Source organism: Clarias gariepinus, chromosome 19 (assembly GCF_024256425.1).
Source record: "Clarias gariepinus isolate MV-2021 ecotype Netherlands chromosome 19, CGAR_prim_01v2, whole genome shotgun sequence".
Lineage (NCBI taxonomy): Eukaryota > Metazoa > Chordata > Actinopteri > Siluriformes > Clariidae > Clarias > Clarias gariepinus.
Window position 1 is genome coordinate 9,695,309 of NC_071118.1, and position 21,321 is coordinate 9,716,629.

At 38.5% G+C, this 21,321-nt stretch overlaps 1 protein-coding gene across 5 annotated transcripts in view; it reads left to right on the plus strand.

Moving 5' to 3' along the window:
• Positions 1-21,321, plus strand: part of arhgap32b (Rho GTPase activating protein 32b) — a 135,127-nt gene that overhangs the window by 74,238 nt on the left and 39,568 nt on the right. For 4 of the 5 annotated variants that reach the window (XM_053478450.1, XM_053478452.1, XM_053478453.1 and 1 more), the window contains exon 6: positions 16,187-16,273. In XM_053478450.1, coding sequence (XP_053334425.1) covers positions 16,187-16,273 — 87 coding nt within the window. Of the gene's footprint in view, positions 1-10,181; positions 10,254-16,186; positions 16,274-21,321 lie in introns of those variants that run through there. The other variant, XM_053478455.1, reaches the window with a different exon arrangement.

Sequence of the window (21,321 nt, forward strand, 5' to 3'; positions counted from 1 at the left end):
ATTGGTATCAAATATTTTTGTAACTTTTAACTAATGAAAAATCTAATGATTGTACTGTATATGTATTTTGTATAATAAAACATGACCTAATAAATAACTTTTACATTGTCTCCAGAACTACACAGTGTTGCTGGGCTTTCTCTCTGGTCTTTTTAAAAAAAATTTCGTACATTGACCAGGAAGGGTGAAGGTTATCACGTGCTTCCTCAGAGTCGACACAGAGTTAAATATGACACGTGCAATCGACACAGAGTTAAATATGTCCCAGATGGGATGGTTGATCACTGGTCATGGTTAATCGAAGCTGAAAACCGGTTGATTCCTGTCATGTGCCGATCAATCTGTGCATTTCTAATCTGAACTTTAAACATTTCACCCACCATATGCAGTCTGTACTGTAAGCCACTCTTTGGTACAAGACACACTCCCTTTGTCTTTTTGCAACAAAAATGAATTAGTGTGTTGTACAGTGAAACCTTAGATTGCGAGTAACGCGGTTTGCGAGTGTTGCGCAAGACGAGCAAAGATTTTCAATAAGTTTTGACTTGAAAACGAGCAAGTCTTGATTTACAAGTGTCATTCTCGGTCACTCTCTCTCTCTCTCTCTCTCGCCTTTAGTGTGTGTGTGTTTGTGAACCGGCACGGCACACACACAGCACCTGTGCGCATAAAAACAAAACCACTTACCTGTCTGGATTTATTTTTACTTTTTTTAAAGGTAAAGTGCAGGTTAATTTGTTTTATTTTTACTTTATATTTTGTATTAATAATTTTTATGTACTTATTTTTTTGGGCTGTGGAACAAATAGTTTGAGTTTCCATTATTTCTTATGGGAAAATTAAATTTGGTTTATGACTGTTTGGGAATACAAGCCTGCTTTCGGAACGAATTATGCTCGTAATCCAAGGTTCCACTGTATAAGCAAAAATCACGTTTGAGTTGAGTGCAAGATAATATAATGTAATATATATATATATTATTGTTGAGTTTTTGTTCTTTTTCAGTAAGGTGCGAATAAACAGTACTGTGTGTATTTTTACTGGCACATTTTACCATAGGTATGTTTTTGTCTTTTGTGTTTTGTCTTTCTGTTAAATTGTTTTAATCTTTTGCCTGTGAAATGTGTCTGTTGTTTGCCAGTTATGATGGCGCTCCAGATCAAGTCTTCTGCAGTGGCATTATCTTTCATACACAATGTGTCAACTGATCATCAATGGCTTTTGCACTATTGTCTGCAAGTTCATTTTACAGATTTGCAAAGATATGATTACTCTATATAGCCATGTTAACTGATGAACTTGTAATGTTAATTTTATAGACAGCTTTTCTGTGATGTCTACCACTATGCCTATTCTTGCTTGGCATGGGAAGCTTTAGATCTGGTAGTTTTGTTGCCAATATGTACAATAGTGTACCGTTCTGCTAATTTTATCATTATGTTTTATATGTTCAAAAATGTTTAGAAGAAGATACATTGGCCAAACGGATGTAACGGAAACGACTTCTTCCAGTACCAGTTTGCTGTTAAAATAACCTTCACCCTTCTGGAAAAGATGTGGCAGACATTTCGTGTTCTTGTACTTAGCATAAGGAGTACCAGTTATAACACGTTACATTGCATTTTCTTTAAAAAAAAAAAAAAAAAAAATATATATATATATATATATATATATATATATATATATATATATATATATATATTATTGTTGTTGTTTCAACCTGCTGAGTTTCCAGTGGTCAGAGTGCTTTTTTAACCTTTTGGTGTTTTTTTTGCAAGTTGCTTGTGTTGGCAGTGAAGTTGGTTTTAACTTAATACTTGTTTCTTTCTGTTCCAGTTCGCTTTTGTGGAATTGTAACATAGCCCAAAAAATCTATGCATCAGTCTTTTCAGATTTTTAGCTGTCATTTCATCTGTCTGACTCTCTCTCTATCGCTCTCTCTGAATCAATCTCACTACACATCTTTTTATATAGTCTGTGGAGAGAGTCAACTACTTTCACCTCTCAGTCGTTGTAGACAGCATGTGGGCTCTTTAAGATATTAGACAGCCAGAAGAGGAGAGGCACCGTCTCCACCCCAGGGGTCAGTATGTCTACTGTCAACCCCACACACATCAGTTTGATGTTAGAGTTGTAGTGCTAGCTCAAGTGGAGCCACTTAGCAGCAAGTATCAGGGCAATGTTCCACTCCAGTGAAGAAGAGGCCAGTTAACCTGGAAGGGGAAAAAAAGACTCAGTGGAAATGAATTCAAATTAAGATGTCACCCTCTCACACTCTGGCTGTCCTTATCGCAGGACAGGGAAGCCCAGTGTCTCCTCTCGGATTGGAGTGGTCAGCTGTTAATTTTCAAGCCAATATTAATGTGTTGATCTGCACCATCTGCTAGTCTTGGGCAGAATGTTGGAAACGGATATGGACTCAGCACATATGTCGCTGCCCAGATTTATGAGGCACAGGAAATATTTGGTTGAGTTCTGCCTCTAGTTGACTGATTGCCTTTATTATTCTGTCTCACAGGGATCCAAAATAAAGCTAACGTGCCCTGGTTCTTAGCTCCAGTCGTTGCTTATACTGTCATTTGGCTTTCCAGTTGCTGACTATATTGCATTCTTCCTCACTCAGACTTTAACAGCTTTACTGGATCTATATACTGTACCTGCAGACTAGTAGTACAATTCTTAGATTCTTGCTGTGTAAACAGTAGACTTTGATTTATCTTAATTATAACAGAATATTTGTGTGCGAGTACCGAAACACTGTCCCAGTTGCAGTAAAGCTCCACAGCAGAAATAAAGACAAAGCTGTCTGGAAAATGTGCTCTTAAAAATCTCCTTAAATCTATGATTTAAAAATAAAACCAAAATATAAAAATCGTTATTATTAATGCTGTTACAACATGTCACATATAGATTATAATTTTGTCTATCAATACAATTCTCAGGTTTATATTTTTCCTTTGAATTATAAATTACAAGTTTTCTTTATTACACCATTGAACCAGTTGTGAGTTAAGTAACTAGGTCTGTTGTACTTGTCCTGATTTTGATTCTCTAAAAATCTTATTAATTAAGCAAAACATATGGGAGCTAATCTATAATAACCAAACAGTACGACAAGCTACAGTAGATAATTCACCAGTTGAAAAACGATAAATTAAAATCTAAATTGCTTTATTTAAACGTGGACCTCCATAGACAGTGATTCAGCTTCCTATAGTGATGCCTATTGTTTATTGTAGACACAATACACAATATTGTAAGACAATACATTAACATACAAAATTTAATTGAAGCTAAGAGATTATTTTATGGTCAAATTACATGCAGTTATCGGATTACTGTATATTGTGTATATAAACAAAGCTTTTTATTACATTAAGGCTTGCATTAGACTCCGCATTTATTAACTGTTCAGCGCTAAATGGACGCTTGTTTAGTTTTTTATCCTCAAATTAATTATCACGTTAGATGTCTCCTTCTGTAAGAACTGCTCGGTGGTGAGCCCCCAGCTTCAGACTGCAGTGGGCGTGCGTGTCCGCTCATGTGTACACTGTACATGTGCGCTCGCTGTACACACTGTAATGACATGGTGTCTCAGCTGGTGTAGTTGATTGGCGATAAAGAAAACAAATGGCTGGGGGTGGGGTTTAAAGCTGCAGATGTTTTCTTCAACCCCGCCTTCTTCTGTCTGCGTCTGTGTACATCAACATTCTCTGAAGCTGCAAAGGCTGATACATTATTTCACATGGAAACGAAATAAATATTTGAGGTATCAGCAGTATGTCAGAAGTATTGGGTAATAAAAAGTAAAATAATACCTCTGCTAATTGATTTTTAATTCTACTTTGTTTTGTTTTGTTAATACCAGTTTCTTTTTACCTGTCTGTAAAACCGTGCATCAAACCCGCTCATTCTCTGTGAGCATTCAGCTGATTGAAAGGCCAATGAATGTCTATTTTACTCGCTATAAAAAAGTAATTGGATTACGGAGGTGAGAGGTGACTGAGTACATTTATTTTGTTACACACATATGCACATTATACACAGTGTGCGATTTCAACAAATGTCTATTTAACGCACTATAAAAAAAAAAGTAAATAGTTTTCAGAGGGGTGGCACGGTGGTGTGGTGGTCGCTACTGTCGCCTTCAGGGTTCGGGTTCGATTCTCGGCCAGGCTTGATTACCGTCTCTGTGTGCATGGATTTTGCATGTTCTCCCTGCTCCATGTGGGTTTCCTCCGGGTGCTCCGGTTTCCTCCCACAGTCCAAAGATATGCAGGTTAGGCTAATTGGCGTTCCCAAATTGCTCGTAGTGTGTGAATGGGTGTGTGAGTGTGTGTATGTGTGTGTGCCCTGTGATGGATTGGCACCCTGTCCAGGCTGTACCCTGCCTAGTGCCCTAAGTCTACTGGGATAGGCTCCAGGTCCCCTGACCCTGAATACAGGATAAAAGCGGTATAGAAGAGTAGTGAGTGAGTGAGTAAATAAGATTCCAGAGGTAAAAGGTGACTGAGCACATTTATTTTGTTACCAAACTTAAGTTCATATTTCTTTCTCTCTCTCTCTCTCTCACACACACACACACACACACACACACACACACACACACACACACACGAGTAGTTTTCTTAGAGAATACTTTTTACTTTTACCCCACTTAAAAGTACAGCAAATATAGGTGCTTTTACTTAACTACATTTCTGAAGACAGTAGTGTGTTTTTATTTGAAGCATAAATTTTGCAACCTGTTGTCTATTATGGGTAATTCCATGGCTAAATTTCCTTTGAGAAATGTAACAGGTGTTTGAAATCAGAAGCGGGAGCTGGGACAAAAACAGCACACTTACAGTCGGGAAGGAGAGAGGGAGAGATTTTTAATTTACTATAAAAAAGGCTACTGTGAGGCGATGCAGACCAGTGCACTTTTGATACTTAAGTAAATTTAAAGGTGAGTACTTATGTACTTTTACTGAGGTACACATGTAACTGGAGGACCTTTACTTTTATTCGAGCAATGTGACCGAATCATGATCAAACACCTCCCATTCTGTCCGGGCTTGGGACCGGCACTGCATCCAGTTTTCAGCATACACGGGTCTTCCACATGGCATGTGAGACAACAGCTATGACTAAGCCAGCTATTTTAAGTAGATTAAAAAAATCATGTAAGGTTTCCACATATTTATTACGATTATTTAAAAACGATCAGCTAAAGTGAGCAATTGTATGACAAGCTGTTCTATATTGTGCTTAGATTATATTGAGTTCCTGCACATTTGCTGTTACTTTAAAGGTAAAGATACCTTTTAATAACCAGATTTTAAAATGTGTTTGTGTGTGTTTTTTGGTTATTTCATGTCAAATCATTTGCATTATATTTTACTTCCCACATTTTTTCGCCATCAAGCAATTTGAAGTCAAAATAAAATAAAAAGCCAATAAAAACAACATATTTTAAATACAAAAGTATGTGACCACCTGATGGTCAAACCTCAATTGTCATCACAAATGTTAGAAGCACAGAATTATATAGAATGTCTTTGTATGTTGCAGTATTGAGATTTCTTTTTACTGGAACTGAGAGGTGCAGACCTTTTCCAGCATGACGCTTTCCTGTGTACAAAGTGAGGTTAGTGGTTTGCAAGGTTTGCCAAGGTTGCAAGGAGGAGGAAGGTGAGTGGCCCGCACAGAGGCCTGAACACCTTTGGGATGATTTGGAAATCAGGATTTACAGCAGGCCTTGTCATCCGACATCATTGTCTATGAACTCGCCAATGCTCTTGACTGAATGAGTGCAAACCCCCTAGCCACCATCCAAAATCTAGCAGAAAGCCTTTCCAGATGAGTGGAGTTTTCAGTAAAAGCAAAGAGAAGAAACCTGGAATGAGATGCACATTTGGATGTGATAGCCTTAAAACCACCTGAATATTGTGTTAGTGTACATACTGTAACACTTTCAATAAATATTTTCATTAGCATGTTTCACATATCTGTAACATTTATGGGTAATCATGGATGATCACTCTCACTCATCTTCTATACCGCTTTATCCTGTATTTAGGGTCGTGGGGAGCCTGGAGCCTATCCCAGGAGACTTAGGGCATAAGACAGGGTTTACCGTGGATAGGGTGCCAGCCCATCACAGGGCACACACACACACACACACTTACATTCACACACTAAAGGCAATTTGGGAAGGCCAATTAGCCTAACCTGCATATCTTTGTACTGTGAGAAAAAACCGGAGTATCCAGAGGAAACCCACCAAGCACATGGAGAACATGCAAACTCCATGCACACAGGGACGGGAATCGAGCCTTAACCCTGGAGGTGAAAGGCGACAGTGCTAACCACTACACTACTGTGCCGCCCTATATTGAATAATATATTTGTTAAACATACAGTATACTATATAAAATGGATAATAGAGTTGTCTCTTCACCAAAGATTTCTGTCCATATACATAAAATATTACTCTTCCATGTAGTCTTTCTTGGCAAATATTTTAACTAGCTCAAACATTTTTCATGAAAAATCATTTAAATGGGGCTCTTACTTTTTTATGCACTATAAAACATCACTTGAATGAAAACCTAGCTGCTAATGGATGAAAGTGTACTCTGTACCTGTATGCGTGGCCTTTTAAACCCTTTTGTGCTCCTCTTTACTTGTGCGTCTCCCCCTTCCCTGTATTATGCAACGCTACTGTTGCAGTAACTTGTCTCTCAATCTGCGTGACCACCGCCTCCTCTACTCTCCACTGCATTTGACCTCCACTCTCTGCTGAGCTGCTTTAACACATCTATCTTTACCGTGCAGCTTTCGCTCAGCTCACATCGAAAGTGTCTAACACAAGCTTGTACTTCTTATTTAAATCAAGTATGGAAAAACATGTATTACGCTTTTACGCAGTAAAATGTCCTGCTCATATTGACCTTCGAGGCTGGGCTGCAGTTCTAATAATAGAGTGGAGCTGTATGTGATGTGTGTTAGCTGCCGAGCTGGATCTTCAGTCAGATGAGACCTGGCCTACTTTATCACTAACATTATTCTGCATTCTCACAAAGGACTAAAAGAGGCATTTCTGCAACACCATTAATCTTAGTTGGTTTGATGATATTTAGGAACTGGTCTTTCAGGGGTTTGCACCGTTTCTTGAAAAGTCATCAGGCTAAAAGCAACATCCACATCCTGTAAGTGACGTTGTTAGTGTAGGTCTTTAAGCTGTTTACAGGCTGAAGTTTAGCACCTGTGTTTTATGCTTATGGTAAATGCATTACAGTTTTTGGATATAGAAAATAAAATGCTTCGTCTCTTGTGTCGCTTCAGTACTCATATAGTGGTTCTGTTTCTTTTTTCTTTTTTTTTTGTGAAATGATTTGCTTTTCCAAACCATGTGGTTTTTTTGATGATACTGACATGAACAAAGCTATTAAAGGATTATTATTTTATGATGTTTATAGTTGTTTGCATCGAATTTCTTTTTTACTAATTTATGAGCCTGAGCACTGTTTATGAGCCAAATGTGAATTTTATTAACCAGTCACCAGTTAAGTGGGTTTAAATATCCATAATGTGGTAGTGGTGGCTCAACGGTTAAGGCTCTGGGATACTGATCAGAAGGCTGGGGGTTCAAGCTTGGGTTCAAGTATCCTGACTGACCCTGCCCTCTGACCCCAGCTTATCAACTTGGATATGCAAAAAAACGGCACTATACTGTAAGGTACACTGAACAAATATTTGAATCTTAATTTTTCCAAATTAATTAATAAATGACATCAAACACAAAAAAGATTTCAATTTCTGTTGACAGCTTTCTTTAATTTTTTCATCAAGCAATCTAGATTTTATGACCATGGACATTTTAAATGTTTCCAGCTCTGCATGTCTCTCCTCCTGGACCTCTATTTGCATAGTGAAAAAAAAAAAATTGGCTTTTGGTTTATATGATGCAATAACATTTTAATGCCATGTATTCAATACTAATTAGGATTACATTTTTTAAACTTCTCCTTTAGAAAATGCTGTAACTAAACAGCTGCTGTACCAATTAAATCTTTTTACTTTAACAGATTCAAGTGTTTAAGTTTAGGATGATAAAACCTAATGCATTATGGTTCCTAATTTTAATATCTATTTATTACACACACAGACACACTCCCACACCCTTGTTGAACACAGCAATTTGGTCAGTGAAAAAGCTTTTAAGAGTTTAAGATGTGTGTGTGTGTTTTAAGAAGAATCTTCTAGGTTCTGTTTGCCAAGTGCTTAGGAGTGTTTATCATACAATAGCCAGACAGATACACCTCTTTGACCTGCTGCTTATGCCGTGGAAAACCCAGAGGAATGCGCTGTCCACCCTCTTCCATACACATGAGCTCACAAACGCCCACGACTGCCTAGTGTCATTGTGACTGAAAGGAGAGAGAGTATACCATTCCAACCACCCAGGGGGCATGGGCAGTGTTTCTCACTTGGCTCTTGGCCATAAATGGCAGCGTCAATGCTGATTAGGTTGTATCTGTAGGATTATTAAACCTTATGTAAAATACGCTTTTTTCTTTTATTACTTAATAATAATAATAACAATAATAACTGTTTTTTTTTTTTTTTAAAGGATTTTAATTTGAAAAATTCTGCACATTTTGCCTAGATCCTGTTTGAATATTTTACAAAGTGACTCCATTCTGATGGTTCAGTAGTAAATATATAATATATAGTGGTTATATAGTGTGTACAAACATTCTTTATATACATTGAATAACCCCCAGATGTTCTTAAAGCCTACAATAAGATTTCCTTTGCAAACTGCGTGTCATATGTAAGCGATTATGGAAAGGTTATGTTAACTTTGAGATCATCTTCACTTTTGTGTCTCAAAGTATTTGCTTTGGCCTGCATTACCTAAATCATAATGATGTAAGAAGTCTTCTTCTATACTCAGTGTTTCTGATATCACCGCATATGTACAGTCAGGTCTTATTTTTTCATGGTGTCTCAATTGTGTGCTGGTTACTCAGTTCCTTCTCGCCTTCTCTGAGGCTGTGTATCTTGATGCTCCTCCAGGAAACTTTTTTCTTCTTCTTCTTTTTTTTTTAATCATCATCAGATGTGATGGCATGCCATTGCAGCTGTGGCAAATTTTATTTCTCCATGGCCTGTGTATTTTAACACTCCTATCATGGCCATTCGCTGGGTTCACCTCTCATCTAAAGCCATGCGCTCTCTGGAGAAGATCGACTGTCCTGGTTTGGGATTGCATGATTAGCTCTGAAATGTTCACATAGCCAGATGGAATGATTTCATACAGGCCAGGTTAAAAAAAAAAACACTAAATGGAAAACAGCATGAATTGAGTTCTGAGTAATCTGGAAGTCCTCTGCTCTTGATATTACTGTTTACTGGCTAGAGTATGGAAAGTGCTTTTTTTTTCTCCCCCTTTTTTTTCGTCTTTGTTCTCAAACATCTATTGTCCTATGCAGTCTTACCTTCTCCCAGCATTTATCTCTGTCACTGTGTTCCTGGTGTCTGGCCAGGACTAATCCCCAAGGGGGAAAGCACGCACAAGGGCGCGTGCTGGAGGGGCAGCCTGGACCGTTGCAAGGGCAGCCCCTCCTTCCATCACTGGGTTTCGGTGTTTTCTTTCCCGGCTTTGTCCCACGGACTGTACCAATAAGAGTGTGTGTGTGTGTGTGTGTGTGTGTGTGTGTTGGCAGGGGGGAGTGAGCATACAGGGGAAAGCAGGAGGGAATTAGAGCATGTGCTGCTGAAGGGATATTCCAGATTGGTACAAGAAGCAGGACCGCACTTATTCATCATTCTTTGTTCAGCAGTAGCTCTGTTAGTCTGCAGAATGAGCATGTGGTTTCCTCTCACGCTAAAGAAACAGGACATCGGAGTGACAGTGTGGTGCATGAGGGTGATAAGGAAAACAAAACAGTGGTGCTGAGAAGCCAGAGCAGTCTTGCAGAATCCATTAAAAAGCCACCCGGTCATCATTCTGCTGCATGCGTTCGTTTGTACGGGTACGTCAGTGGGAGGAGCGTAGTCTTACTACTGTGTCAGGACTGGGTGTTAGAGAGGCAGCACCACCGGTATCTGCTGAGTGCAACGGCAAGTGCGTGTCTCCCTTAAACCACACGCTCCTGCTGAGTGATGGAGATAAAAGGCGGGCAGAGGGGGAGGAAGCATTAAGGAGGAACAAAAGACTGGCTTTACCACCCTAACCGGTGAAGACTGGAAGCTGCGTCTTTGTAAGTCCCCCCTGTCTGTCTTTGCTCTCCCCTTCTTATTCATCTTTCTTATTGTTTTTGATTTGTTCTCTTTTCACCTTTCATCTGTCCTGCGTCTCATACCTCCAAGGCTGCAGATGTTTGGCTGTCATTTCTCACCAGGGGAGCTAATCAACGACTTTTGCTTCTGCGGTTAACTTCGATTTATACTCCAGCTGTTTTCTTCTAGTGGACCTTTACATGCATTCACCTCCTTTTACATTTTATTCATTTGGAGTTTTGTGCAAAGTGCAAGACCACAGAATAGTCCTTTTTAAAAGGGATGGACAGTTTATTATTATTTTTTTTATTATTACCCAGGCAGAATAATGTCTACTAATGTAAACTGACTAAATGACTAATAATTCATACAAAATAGTTCATTAAAACCAACCAGAATACATCCACGGTGCTTTCTAAACTACAACCTTTTTAGTATTCATTACTAGCAATATTAAAGATACAATCTTGTGTGGTCATAGGGAAAGTATTTTTTATTTAGCACAGCACCTAACAATCGGGTTAGGTTCACGGCCCTGGCACATCCTCTGTGCTCTGTCTGCAAGGAGTGTTTTAGTGTGCTGTGGTTTAGCTGCTGCTGTATCGAGTCGTTCTAGATAAATAGGTCGTTCTCTCTCATTGCTTGGAGTTTTTGGAAGAGTCACTCTGGCTCATAAGCAGTGTGATGATTACCACAGGTCAGCTGGCCAGAAGTGCAGCTTCACTTATGAGCTGGGTGAAAAAAGCACCACCTCAAATTCTTATCCACACTGTCTGTGATCTCTCCTTTAACTGGACACCTTTTTCAAATTATGTGCCAACAGCTCAACCTTCTACTGTAGACAGAAGAGGAACTGATGTTAAAAATGTACCAAGCTGAAATTTATGGAACGCAGAAGGAAAGAACATGCAAGAGTAAAGTAAAATAAAATAAAGTTTGAACATGCAAGAAATCATAAAAGAAAAAGAACTAGACAGAAAGGGTAAGAAAAGAGAGAAACTAAAATAAAGAAATAACATGCAAAAAAACAATTTGATGGAAAGAAAAAGGGAAAAAGCATGCAAGAACCAGTCAAAAAAATTAAAGAAAGATCATGGTAGAAGAAAAGGAAGGGAGGTGAGAGACAACGAAAGAACATACTAAACAGGGAGAAAAAGAAAAGAGAGAAAATGTGCAAAACAGAAAGGAAAAGATCACACAAAAGAGCGCTCATGAGAAAGAAGGATGTAGTAAAAGGATTTGGTTTTGTAGTACAGGAACTAACCTTATAATAAACAGATGATTTTTTCTATAGGACAATCAGATTTTGCAGGATCGAAATTAATTATCTACAGTTTGTACTACAATAATTTTGTAGCAAGAGGAGCTGATTTTGCACAAGTTTAGTTTGTAGTACAATAGATGAAGTTGATTTTGTATATAGAGGGCTCAATTTGGAGCAAGAGGAGCTTGCTTTGATTTGGAGCAAAAAGAGCTGCTTTTATAGTAAATAAAGGAGCTGATTTTGCAATGAAGCGCTGATTTTTTAGCAAGAGAAGCTGATTTTGTAGCAGGAGGAGCTGATTTTGCCATAAGACCTGCTGATTTCGCCATAGCAGGAACTGATGTATTACAGGAGCTGATTTTGCATTCGATAGTTAAACTTATTTCATAGGATTTTCCTTTTTTCTAGTAGATGAGCTGGATTTCGAGCAAGAGGAATTGATTTTCTAGTAGAAGAGCTGATTTTGTTATACAGAAGCTGATTTTTCAACAAAGAGTTGATTTTGTAGCAAGAGGAGCTGATTTTGCCATAGGAAGAACTGATTTAAAAGTACAGTAGCTGATTTAGCTGTGAGATGAGTTGATTTTGTTTTGTAGTAGAGGAACTGATTTTGTAGTACAGGAGCTCTTTTTACAGTATGTGGATTTGATTTTGTAAATAGACGAGCTCATTTTAGAGGAGCTTTTTTTAAGTAGAGGAACTGGATCTGAACCAAGAGGAGCAGGCTTTTATAGGAGAGGAGCTGACTTAGTAATATAGCAGCTGATTTTGCAGTATGTGGAGCTGATTTTGTGGAAAGATGACCTGATTTTGAAGCAAAAGGATCTGATTTTATAGCAGAGGAGCTGGATTTTGAACAAGAGGTGCTGATTTTGAAGTAAAGGATCTGATTTTATATTAAAAGAAATTATTTGGCTGTTGGGTTTATTATTATTATGTGCTGAAAGTGCCTGCTCGGTTTAACAGATTTACATAGGTCTGATTTAGACAAAGCACTGTCGCCTTGCACCTTCAGGGTCCGGGTTTGATTCCCAGCCAGGTTCGATTCCCGTCTCTGTGTGCATGGAGTTTGCATGTTCTCCCCGTGCTTGGTGGGCTTCTTCAAGGTACTCCGGTTTCCTTCCACAGTCCAAAGACATGCAGATTAGCCTAATTGTTGTTCTTTAATTGTCCATAGTGTGTAAAGGAGTGTGTGTGTGTGTGCCCTGTGGTGGATTGGCACCCTGTCCCCCGTGTGTAACCTGTTTCGTGCCGCCCTAAGTCTCCTGGGATAGGCTCCAGGCCCCCTGCGACACTGAATATTGGTTTAAATGGGATAGAAGATGAGTGAGTAATTTAGATAAACAATATCAGTCAGGCTTCTTATAAAGAAATAAGCATTAACCCAAGGATGGTGTCTCTCAGGATTTACAGCCTACGATACTGTATTTGTGTTGCTCTGAGCAGTTAGGCCTCATTTACTCTCAGCGTTAAAGAACACGCAGCGTTAAAGAACTCCTAAAATAACATTTGTTTCACAGGATGACACTTAGTTTTAATGGTAATGGCTTATCAGTGTTTGAACTCTTCATTCTCCACTACCGAATATGGTGTTATGCACTGCTGATCAGACAAACACAGAGCTGCTACTGTATGAGAGGTTGAGAATGTTTGTGCAAACAAATATCGGATCAGTTCAAACACACTCAGATTAAATGATGGATATTACAGCATATTAATCGTATGTTTGTGGGATCAACACTGGGATATCGTACACACATTTGTCAGATTCCACAAAACATGATGTTTCAGGGCCACAAGGCTTATTTATAAGATATTTAACGAGACCAAGTGATACACATGATGATGTTTTTGAATGAGATTTAAGGTTAAAAAGAACTCTTCTTGTCTGATGTTAGATGTTCAGTTGGTGTGTAGGTTTAGACACCTGCCAAAGAGTCTGTCAAAGTGCTAATTGTAATGAATAAATGCTAACCAATGTATTCCATAAAGAATTTATTTAAGAGCTGCTGCTAAATGTCTTGCCAAGGCACAAGACACAAAGCCAGATATGAGAGATCTCTATTTGTTTATTGATGTTGAGGATGATTTAGAAAAGAATCATTGTTTGTAGAGTAACAGAACATAATTGTCTGTGTGTGTGTGTGTGTGTGTGCCTGCACGTGTTCATGTCCTGTATGTCTGCGTGCACATATGTGTATGTGCATAAATGCACGCTTCTCTTTTCTAGGTGCTTCCCAGTCTTTTATTGTCAGCACAGCCATCTGAGGCTCAGCAGTTATGATGCATCAATCACAGTCTGATTCACAGCAGGCATAGAAGAGACATGACTGACACACCCATACCCACACACACACACACACACACACACACACACACACACACACACACACACACACACACACACACACACCCCTTAACCTTCTAACATGTATTTCATTTGTATATAACTTGACAGGGACGTTATGAAGTGTGCTGTTTTCTGTTTATTAGTATTAGTATTATTATTATTAGTAGTAGTAGTAGTAGTAGAGCCAGTTTTAAGGTCCATACATTAATTTTGTATTAATAAATCTATTAGTATCTCAATAAAGAAAGGGTAGAAATTATTGAACAAAAAACTGATAAAGGAACAGAGACGACCTTATTAAACAAGCCAGATTTTATTCATGTTTATTTTTTCTTGTAGTTTGGGTATAACATTGTGATGGAGCTAGTTCGTCACAGCCGCTACTATCTTACGGGGGTTTTAGTATGCACAATATCCCAAGATATATCAATATCTAGGTGTCGAATGGATTAATTGTGCGATTCTGTAAGTGTCACAGTTTTAGGAATATCCCAATTAGAGTTTTTTTTTAAACCTGAAATTGTGGAATGGTGGATTAAATTACAGTAAACTAATTAGCAAATAATTGATTCCTACCACATGAGTGTACCACCAGTAGGATTATAAGAAACAGAAACAATGATGTCATATCTCCTCGTGTTTCCAAAAGACCCAAAACTCAACTTGACAATGAGGATGCAAGTTGAGTATGCGATTTTTGCCTAATTTGTGTTCCCAGAGTTTTGACATCGTTGTAAGCGTGTGTAATTTGTTCCTAGAGCTTGCGGGAAAAGGCAGAGAGAAATAATTTAATTATGAATTTTATGTAGCGTCATAAAAATGCATTTCTGCTGTGCCGCTTGGAACCTGTGGTATCGTTTATATCCACGGCTGATCAGCCAATCAAAATGACAACCAGACAATTCTGGTCTGATCGACCAGTTCAGTTCTATTATAAATGAAAAATGTAGTTTTCAAAAAATACTGTAAATTTTGAAGTCATTGAGGCGGTGCATGAATCGTCACACAAAAGAATTGCGATTTATAACTGAATGGATTATTTCTTCGTCTCTAATATTTACTCTGCACTTTTATAAGCAGCTCTTAATGGGAGCAGTGAATGGCAGCTGTATCTCATTACATGATAAAAGAGATGGTTTTGAGAAGACTAAGAACACTGTAACATTTAAAATGTGCTCTAGGGAGCAAAACAGCACAGCAGAATGATAATCAGGTTCAACCTCAAAATACTGTCACTCTGCATAGATAAGTGACAAACGAAATGAACTGATGGTCACGAGGGAGAGATCTGACTAATCTCCTTCATGCAATGTGGTAACTAATCTCCTTTATGCTATGATGAAACATCTCTATCCTGATGGGCATGTCTCCCCAGGGTACACGGACTCCTACGCAGTGGTGTTACACTGCATTCAGTAAATGGAGAGTAGCGCTCTCCACCATCATCAAATCTTAATTCGCAAGAATCACACGCAAGGAGATAGGTGATTTTTAACCTGCTGTAAGAAAAGCCTGGCTGCGCTGGAATTCTGACCTTTTTAACAGGAAGTGGCAAGAATCAGGCAGCTGTTTATTGCCTGTAAAGCCTGACATGTACTCTGACATTTACTTCTACAGCCATTCAGTGCTGTCGTCAGTCATCATAAGAATATTCTGCGCCATGAAAGAATATGCTGTCAAGCTTAAATCATATCTATAACTGACCTTTACTTATATGTGTTTATGATTTTGAGCTCCATCATGTCATAAGCAAACAAAGATAGAAAGAGAAGTGTCATGTTGGGGCGAGCTGGTGCTTGTGCATTCCAAATTATGCAATTATACACAGTTAACAGTTATCTTTAATAGGGTCATGAAACATGCTGTCTGCTTCATTTCGAAACTACTTGGTGGGTCAAACCCTGGAGCTCTGTGCATGGCTGCATTTTTTGTCTATTTCTTGGTATTTATTTATTTATTTTTGTATGAATGACACTTGATTTGTGCTCACTTACAGATGTCATCTCGGTAGACTAGGAGCAATCTCCTGTCGTGCCAGTTTAACACACTGCCGCAGTCGTCCCATTTATCTTCATCTATTATTCATAGTATGTAGGCAAAATGCTCAGCTGGTGACAAATCATCCAACGCCTCTCCAGCTAACCTCGTAGGACCCAGGCGAAGTGCTGTGAATGGATCCAGAGTTCACATCCTTTAGCAAAGGACTAAAGGATGTGAACTCGCTAATGGGTCTTAAATGTAACAAAGCTAATCTGACTGCCTCATTTTCATTTGTATCTTCGTCTTTATGTGTTTTTCAGCTGAGCCTTGCTGAAGAGCAGAGCGAAGTAAGTCGGAATGGCCTGGAGTCGAAAGAGCTGGTGTACCTGGTTCATATTTACTGTCAGGTGTGGCAACTTTCTGTCTTTTTTTAAGCACTTTTTAAATCAGACTGCCATCCATGAGACCTTAAAAATTGTTAAATACCCAAACATCTGGATGACCACCTCTGTTATAATCACTGCAATACTGTATTTGATGGATACAATATCAGTGGTTTGCATTAACTCAAAGCAGGCTACCTGTTGTCATGCTTACACAAGGTTAGATATTTTTCTATAACAGCACTTTCCAAATGTTTTATTTCTCTTATAGCATAACAGTTTGCATGACACGATTTTTCTCATACTTTTTATTCTATTAGAGTCACATTCATTGACCTGTGTGATGTTGGTCCCCACATGATCAGAAAAAAAACAGTTGTGCTCAATCTGTTGTTTAGATTAATTGTTTTCTTTTTTTTTTAACAAACACACACACACACCATACGTGTGTATGACTGTGTATGTGACAAATAAAATTTGAATATTGCAGCCATTTGCTAAAATCATTTAAGTTCATTTTTTTCCTCATTAATGTACACACAGCACCCCATATTGACAGAAAAACACAAAATTGTTGACAATTTTGCAGATTTATTCAAAATGAAAAAATGAAATATCACATGGGCCTACAGTAAGTATTCAGACCCTTTCCTCAGTATTTAGTAGAAGCACCGTTTTGATCTAACACAGCCATTAGTCTGTTTGGGAAAGATGCAACATCACACCTGGATTTGGGGATCCTCTGCCATTCCTCCTTGCAGATCCTCTCCAGTTCTGTCAGGTTAGATGGTAAACGTTGGTGGACGGCCATTTTTAGGTCTCTCCAGAGATGCTCAATTGGGTTTAAGTCAGGGCTCTGGCTGGGCAATTCAAGAACAGTCACAGAGTTGTTGTGAAGCCATGTTAGTTTAGCTGTGTGCTTAGGGTCATGGTCTTATTAAAAGGTAAACCTTCGGCCCAGTCTAAGGTCCCGAGCACTCTGGAGAAGGTTTTCGTCTAGGATATCCCTGTACTTTGCCGCATGCATTTTTCCCTCGATTACAACCAGTCTTCCTGTCCCTGCAGCTGGAAAAAACCCCACAGTATGATGCTGCCACCACCATGCTTCACTGTTGGGACTGTATTGGACAGGTGATGAGCAGTGCCTGGTTTTCTCCCCACATACCGCTTAGAATTAAGGCCAAAATGTTTTATCTTGGTCTCATCAGACCAGAGAATCTTATTTCTTACCATCTTGGAGTTCTCCATGTGGGCTTTTATGCGTCTTGCACTGAGGAGAGGCTTTCATCGGGCCACTCTGCCAAAAAGATCTCTGCCAAAAAGAACTCTGCATCTCTGGAGCTCAGCCACAGTGATCTTTGGGTTCTTCTTTCTCTCTATCACAAAAGCTCTTCTCCACGATAGCTCAGTTTGGCCGGACGGCCAGCTCTAGGAAGGGTTCTGGTCATCCCAAACGTCTTCCATTTAAGGATTATGGGGGCCACTGTGCTCTTAGGAACCTTAAGTGCAGCAGACTTTTTTTTTTAACCATGGCCAGATCTGTGGCTTGCCACAATTCAGGCTCTGAGCTTTTCAGGCAGTTCATTTGACCTCATGAGTCTCATTTGCTCTAACATGCATTGTGAGCTGTAAGGTCTTGTATAGACAGGTGTGTGGCTTTCCTAATCATGTCCAATTAGTATAATCAAACACTGAATACTGAATACTTAGACCATGTGATATTTCAGTTTTTCTTTTTTAATAGATCTGCAAAAATGTTCACAATTCTGTGTTTTTCTATCACTATGGAGTGCTGTGTGTACATTAATTAGGTAAACAAATGATATATGATGATATGAAACTTCACACAGGTCATTTATTGTTGTGGAATTTATAGTCATTTACTTTTTCTTGAAGTAAAAAGAAATAGAGGAAAAAATGTGCAGAAAATGTTTTTTATTCTGTCCCATTGCAGAAGGTTTTACATTCCAAGTTTAACGCTGGCTGGTAAAAAGCACTGACTCTGGTCACTTCTTTAAAAGTACCTTATAGTGCAAAGATCCTGAATCCTGACATTACCACAATATTCTGTGGCCTGGCGTCAAAGAGTTTTTCTCTCTCCCTCTCTCTCTCCAATTACAGCCATACTAGCCAATCACGGGCTTCTATGAACATGTGCATGTAAAAAAAAGAAGTGGAAAGCACATCGTTTCTCGATACCTAAGGGGGAAAAAAACAAGCTAGAAACAATTCATGGTTCCTTACAACTTTTGTTTTAAAGCCACCAGTTTGAAATTCAGTTTAATTTTTTTATATGAAGAAAGCAGTAAAAAACCATCCTTACATAATTCAAAGAGAAAACCAAGACCGAAAATAGAGAACATGGAGTTGATGTTGAAACTTGGCTCAAACAGCAAAAAGATCCCTGAAACACTGGAAGCACTTGTGTTTGAATTCTGTTAGAAGAAAACTGTCAGGAAAACAGAATAATAAATGAGTTTGAGAATATGGTAACAACAACAGTGCCAAATAAATGATCCAAGGAAGGTTAGAAATTCATGCCCGGATTGGCAATCAAGTGAATGTGTAGCTAATTACAAATCATAAACAGAGTTTAAAATGAGGTGATGAGTTTCTCTGTAATTTTTCCCGGGGCATCATTGCACCACTGCCTGCTTCTCAAATGCTCTAGTTAGTGACTCAATCAGGAATACAGCCTTGGTTATTTGGCTTATTGTCGCTCTCAATTGAGACAACAGAAAGCATTTACTTTATCATCAGGACATCACGGGTGCCACAACAATCCAAGGCTGGGGGTCCAAGGAAGAAAAGTTGTGTGTGTTTATCCTTTTTTTGTGTGTGACTCTAAGGGAATTCATGCATTGCCTGTTTTTATAACATCCCACTTTGGTTATTGCAATTCCCTTTGAGTTCCTATATGAGTTAAACTTTCTTGGTTTTCTTCGCTTTGTCTTTAACTTATTAAAATATGCCACTGGTAAACAGATGTCTTACTGCTACAAGATTAAGAGACAGTATTTTACCAATCCTGAAATCTCTACATTAGCTTCTGTTCAAGTAAAGAATTGATTTGCTGCACAGCACTTCACTGATATGATTAGTCAATTCAATTCAGTTTTATTTATATAGTGCTTTTAACAATGGTCAGCATGCCAAAGGCGATGGTGGCAAGGACAAACTCCCTGAGATGGTTATAGGAACAAACCTTGAGGGGAACCAGACTTAACAGGGAACCCATCCTCTTGTGGGTGATAATGGATAGCAGAGTGCCGCCTTTTAAAGTAAGATCTGCTTTATCTGTTAACAAAACAAAATTTAGTTCTTTCTCCTTGGCATACAGTATGAGTGGCATGAGTGGTTTTTGCTTTTCTATTTGTTTTGTAATCAAGTCATGTGTCTACTTAGTTTCTTTAATAAGGGGATTCATGTTGCCCTTTTTTATGTTCCCTTTCAACAGCATTTTAGTCAGATTCGAATCAATTGAACTGAACTGAATCTGTGAGCTTACGTACTGTATGTAAACGTAGGCAATAAAATCGCTTGCTTTCGTCCAAATGGGTTCAGATGCGTGAGCAGCTACAGTACACAGTAAAATCCCCAGTGTTGATTTAACACTTCCAGAGTTTATTTGAGTCTAACTGAACACATATACTGTAAACACTGCTGGGTGTTAGCTCAACAGTTTAAGTGTTAATTCAACACTGGGGAATTTGCTGCTCCGGTTGGTAGCCGTCACATGATATGGAAGAACTAGCTTGCAGAAACAGGAATGTGAAAAACAGTCAATTGTTACAAGTATGAGCATGAGTCAAAAATTTTCTGCACAGCAGTTTAATTAAAACTTCTGTTGATCACATTGTCCTATCACTGTCTCCCCAGTCACTGCTGTGCAGGTGTGAACGTGTTACATTAGAAATGGCTGGCCAACTTGTGATTTGCACGATTAGCAGATTCTGATTAGAAGTGTGCAGTGATTTATTTTTTGCGGTCTGAGGTGTGTGCCTGCTGCCAAAACAACTCACAAAAGAGCATAAACAGAAGTGTTTGGATATATGGATATCTGCAAACAACGTTTGGAGTGATACTTTAAGGAAGGTGAACGTTTTTTTTTTTAAATAGAATCGTTAAAAATGCAGAGACATGGATTTATCACTACGAGCCTGAGAGTAAACGAGTATAGACTGAAACATTCACAGTCGCCAACCAAAAAAATGCTGAAAAAGGGAACCATCAAATTGTTGCTTACAGTTTGCTGGGATTTTCAAGGATCAGTACTTGAACATTACCAGGAAAAAGGATTAACAATCAACAGAGCTCGTTACATTTAAATGCTTACTGAAGATCTAAAGCCTAAACTTCCGATTAAATGCAGAGGACTGCTTTTGAAAAGTGTTGTGATCTTGCGTGATAGCGCACGTCTGTACACTTCTCCCCACACTGTCAACAAAAACTTCATTTCAATTTAATCTTCCCTGTAGTCCTGATCTTGCTCCAGCTTTTACCTGTTTGGTCCCCTAAAAGCAGCCCTACGAGGATGAAGATACACTTTAGCTCAGCCTAAAACATTTTTTAATGAGGGAATATAGAAACTCGTTGACTAAGATTGGCAAAAGTGTATTGAAAGGCAAGAAGATTATGTCAGAAATTTATATATTTGTGTTTTCTAATAAATAAAATGATAATTTATAATACATTCTTATGCAAATAGATTCTACAGTCAAAGTGTAAATATTCATTGACTCATTTACATTCAAAAACCTACTGTACCTCACACCATTGACAGACTATAAAATCCTTCTATCCTGAAGGAAAACCTGAAGTTACTAAGGATGGGTGGGTGAGTGGATGGATAAATAAATGGAACAGTGCATGGTTTTATTTCCTTGAATTCGAAAGAATTTTAAATGTCAGATTTTCAGTGGTCTACTTTCATAAAACAAAGTGTAATTCAACCTGACAGATAACCAATCACAGACCTTTTCTTACAGGCTTTTGGCAAACACTGGAAATCACTTCAAACAAAGCTCTAACTATTAAGGACAAGACTTTGTGAACTTGTTTATAACCTGTTC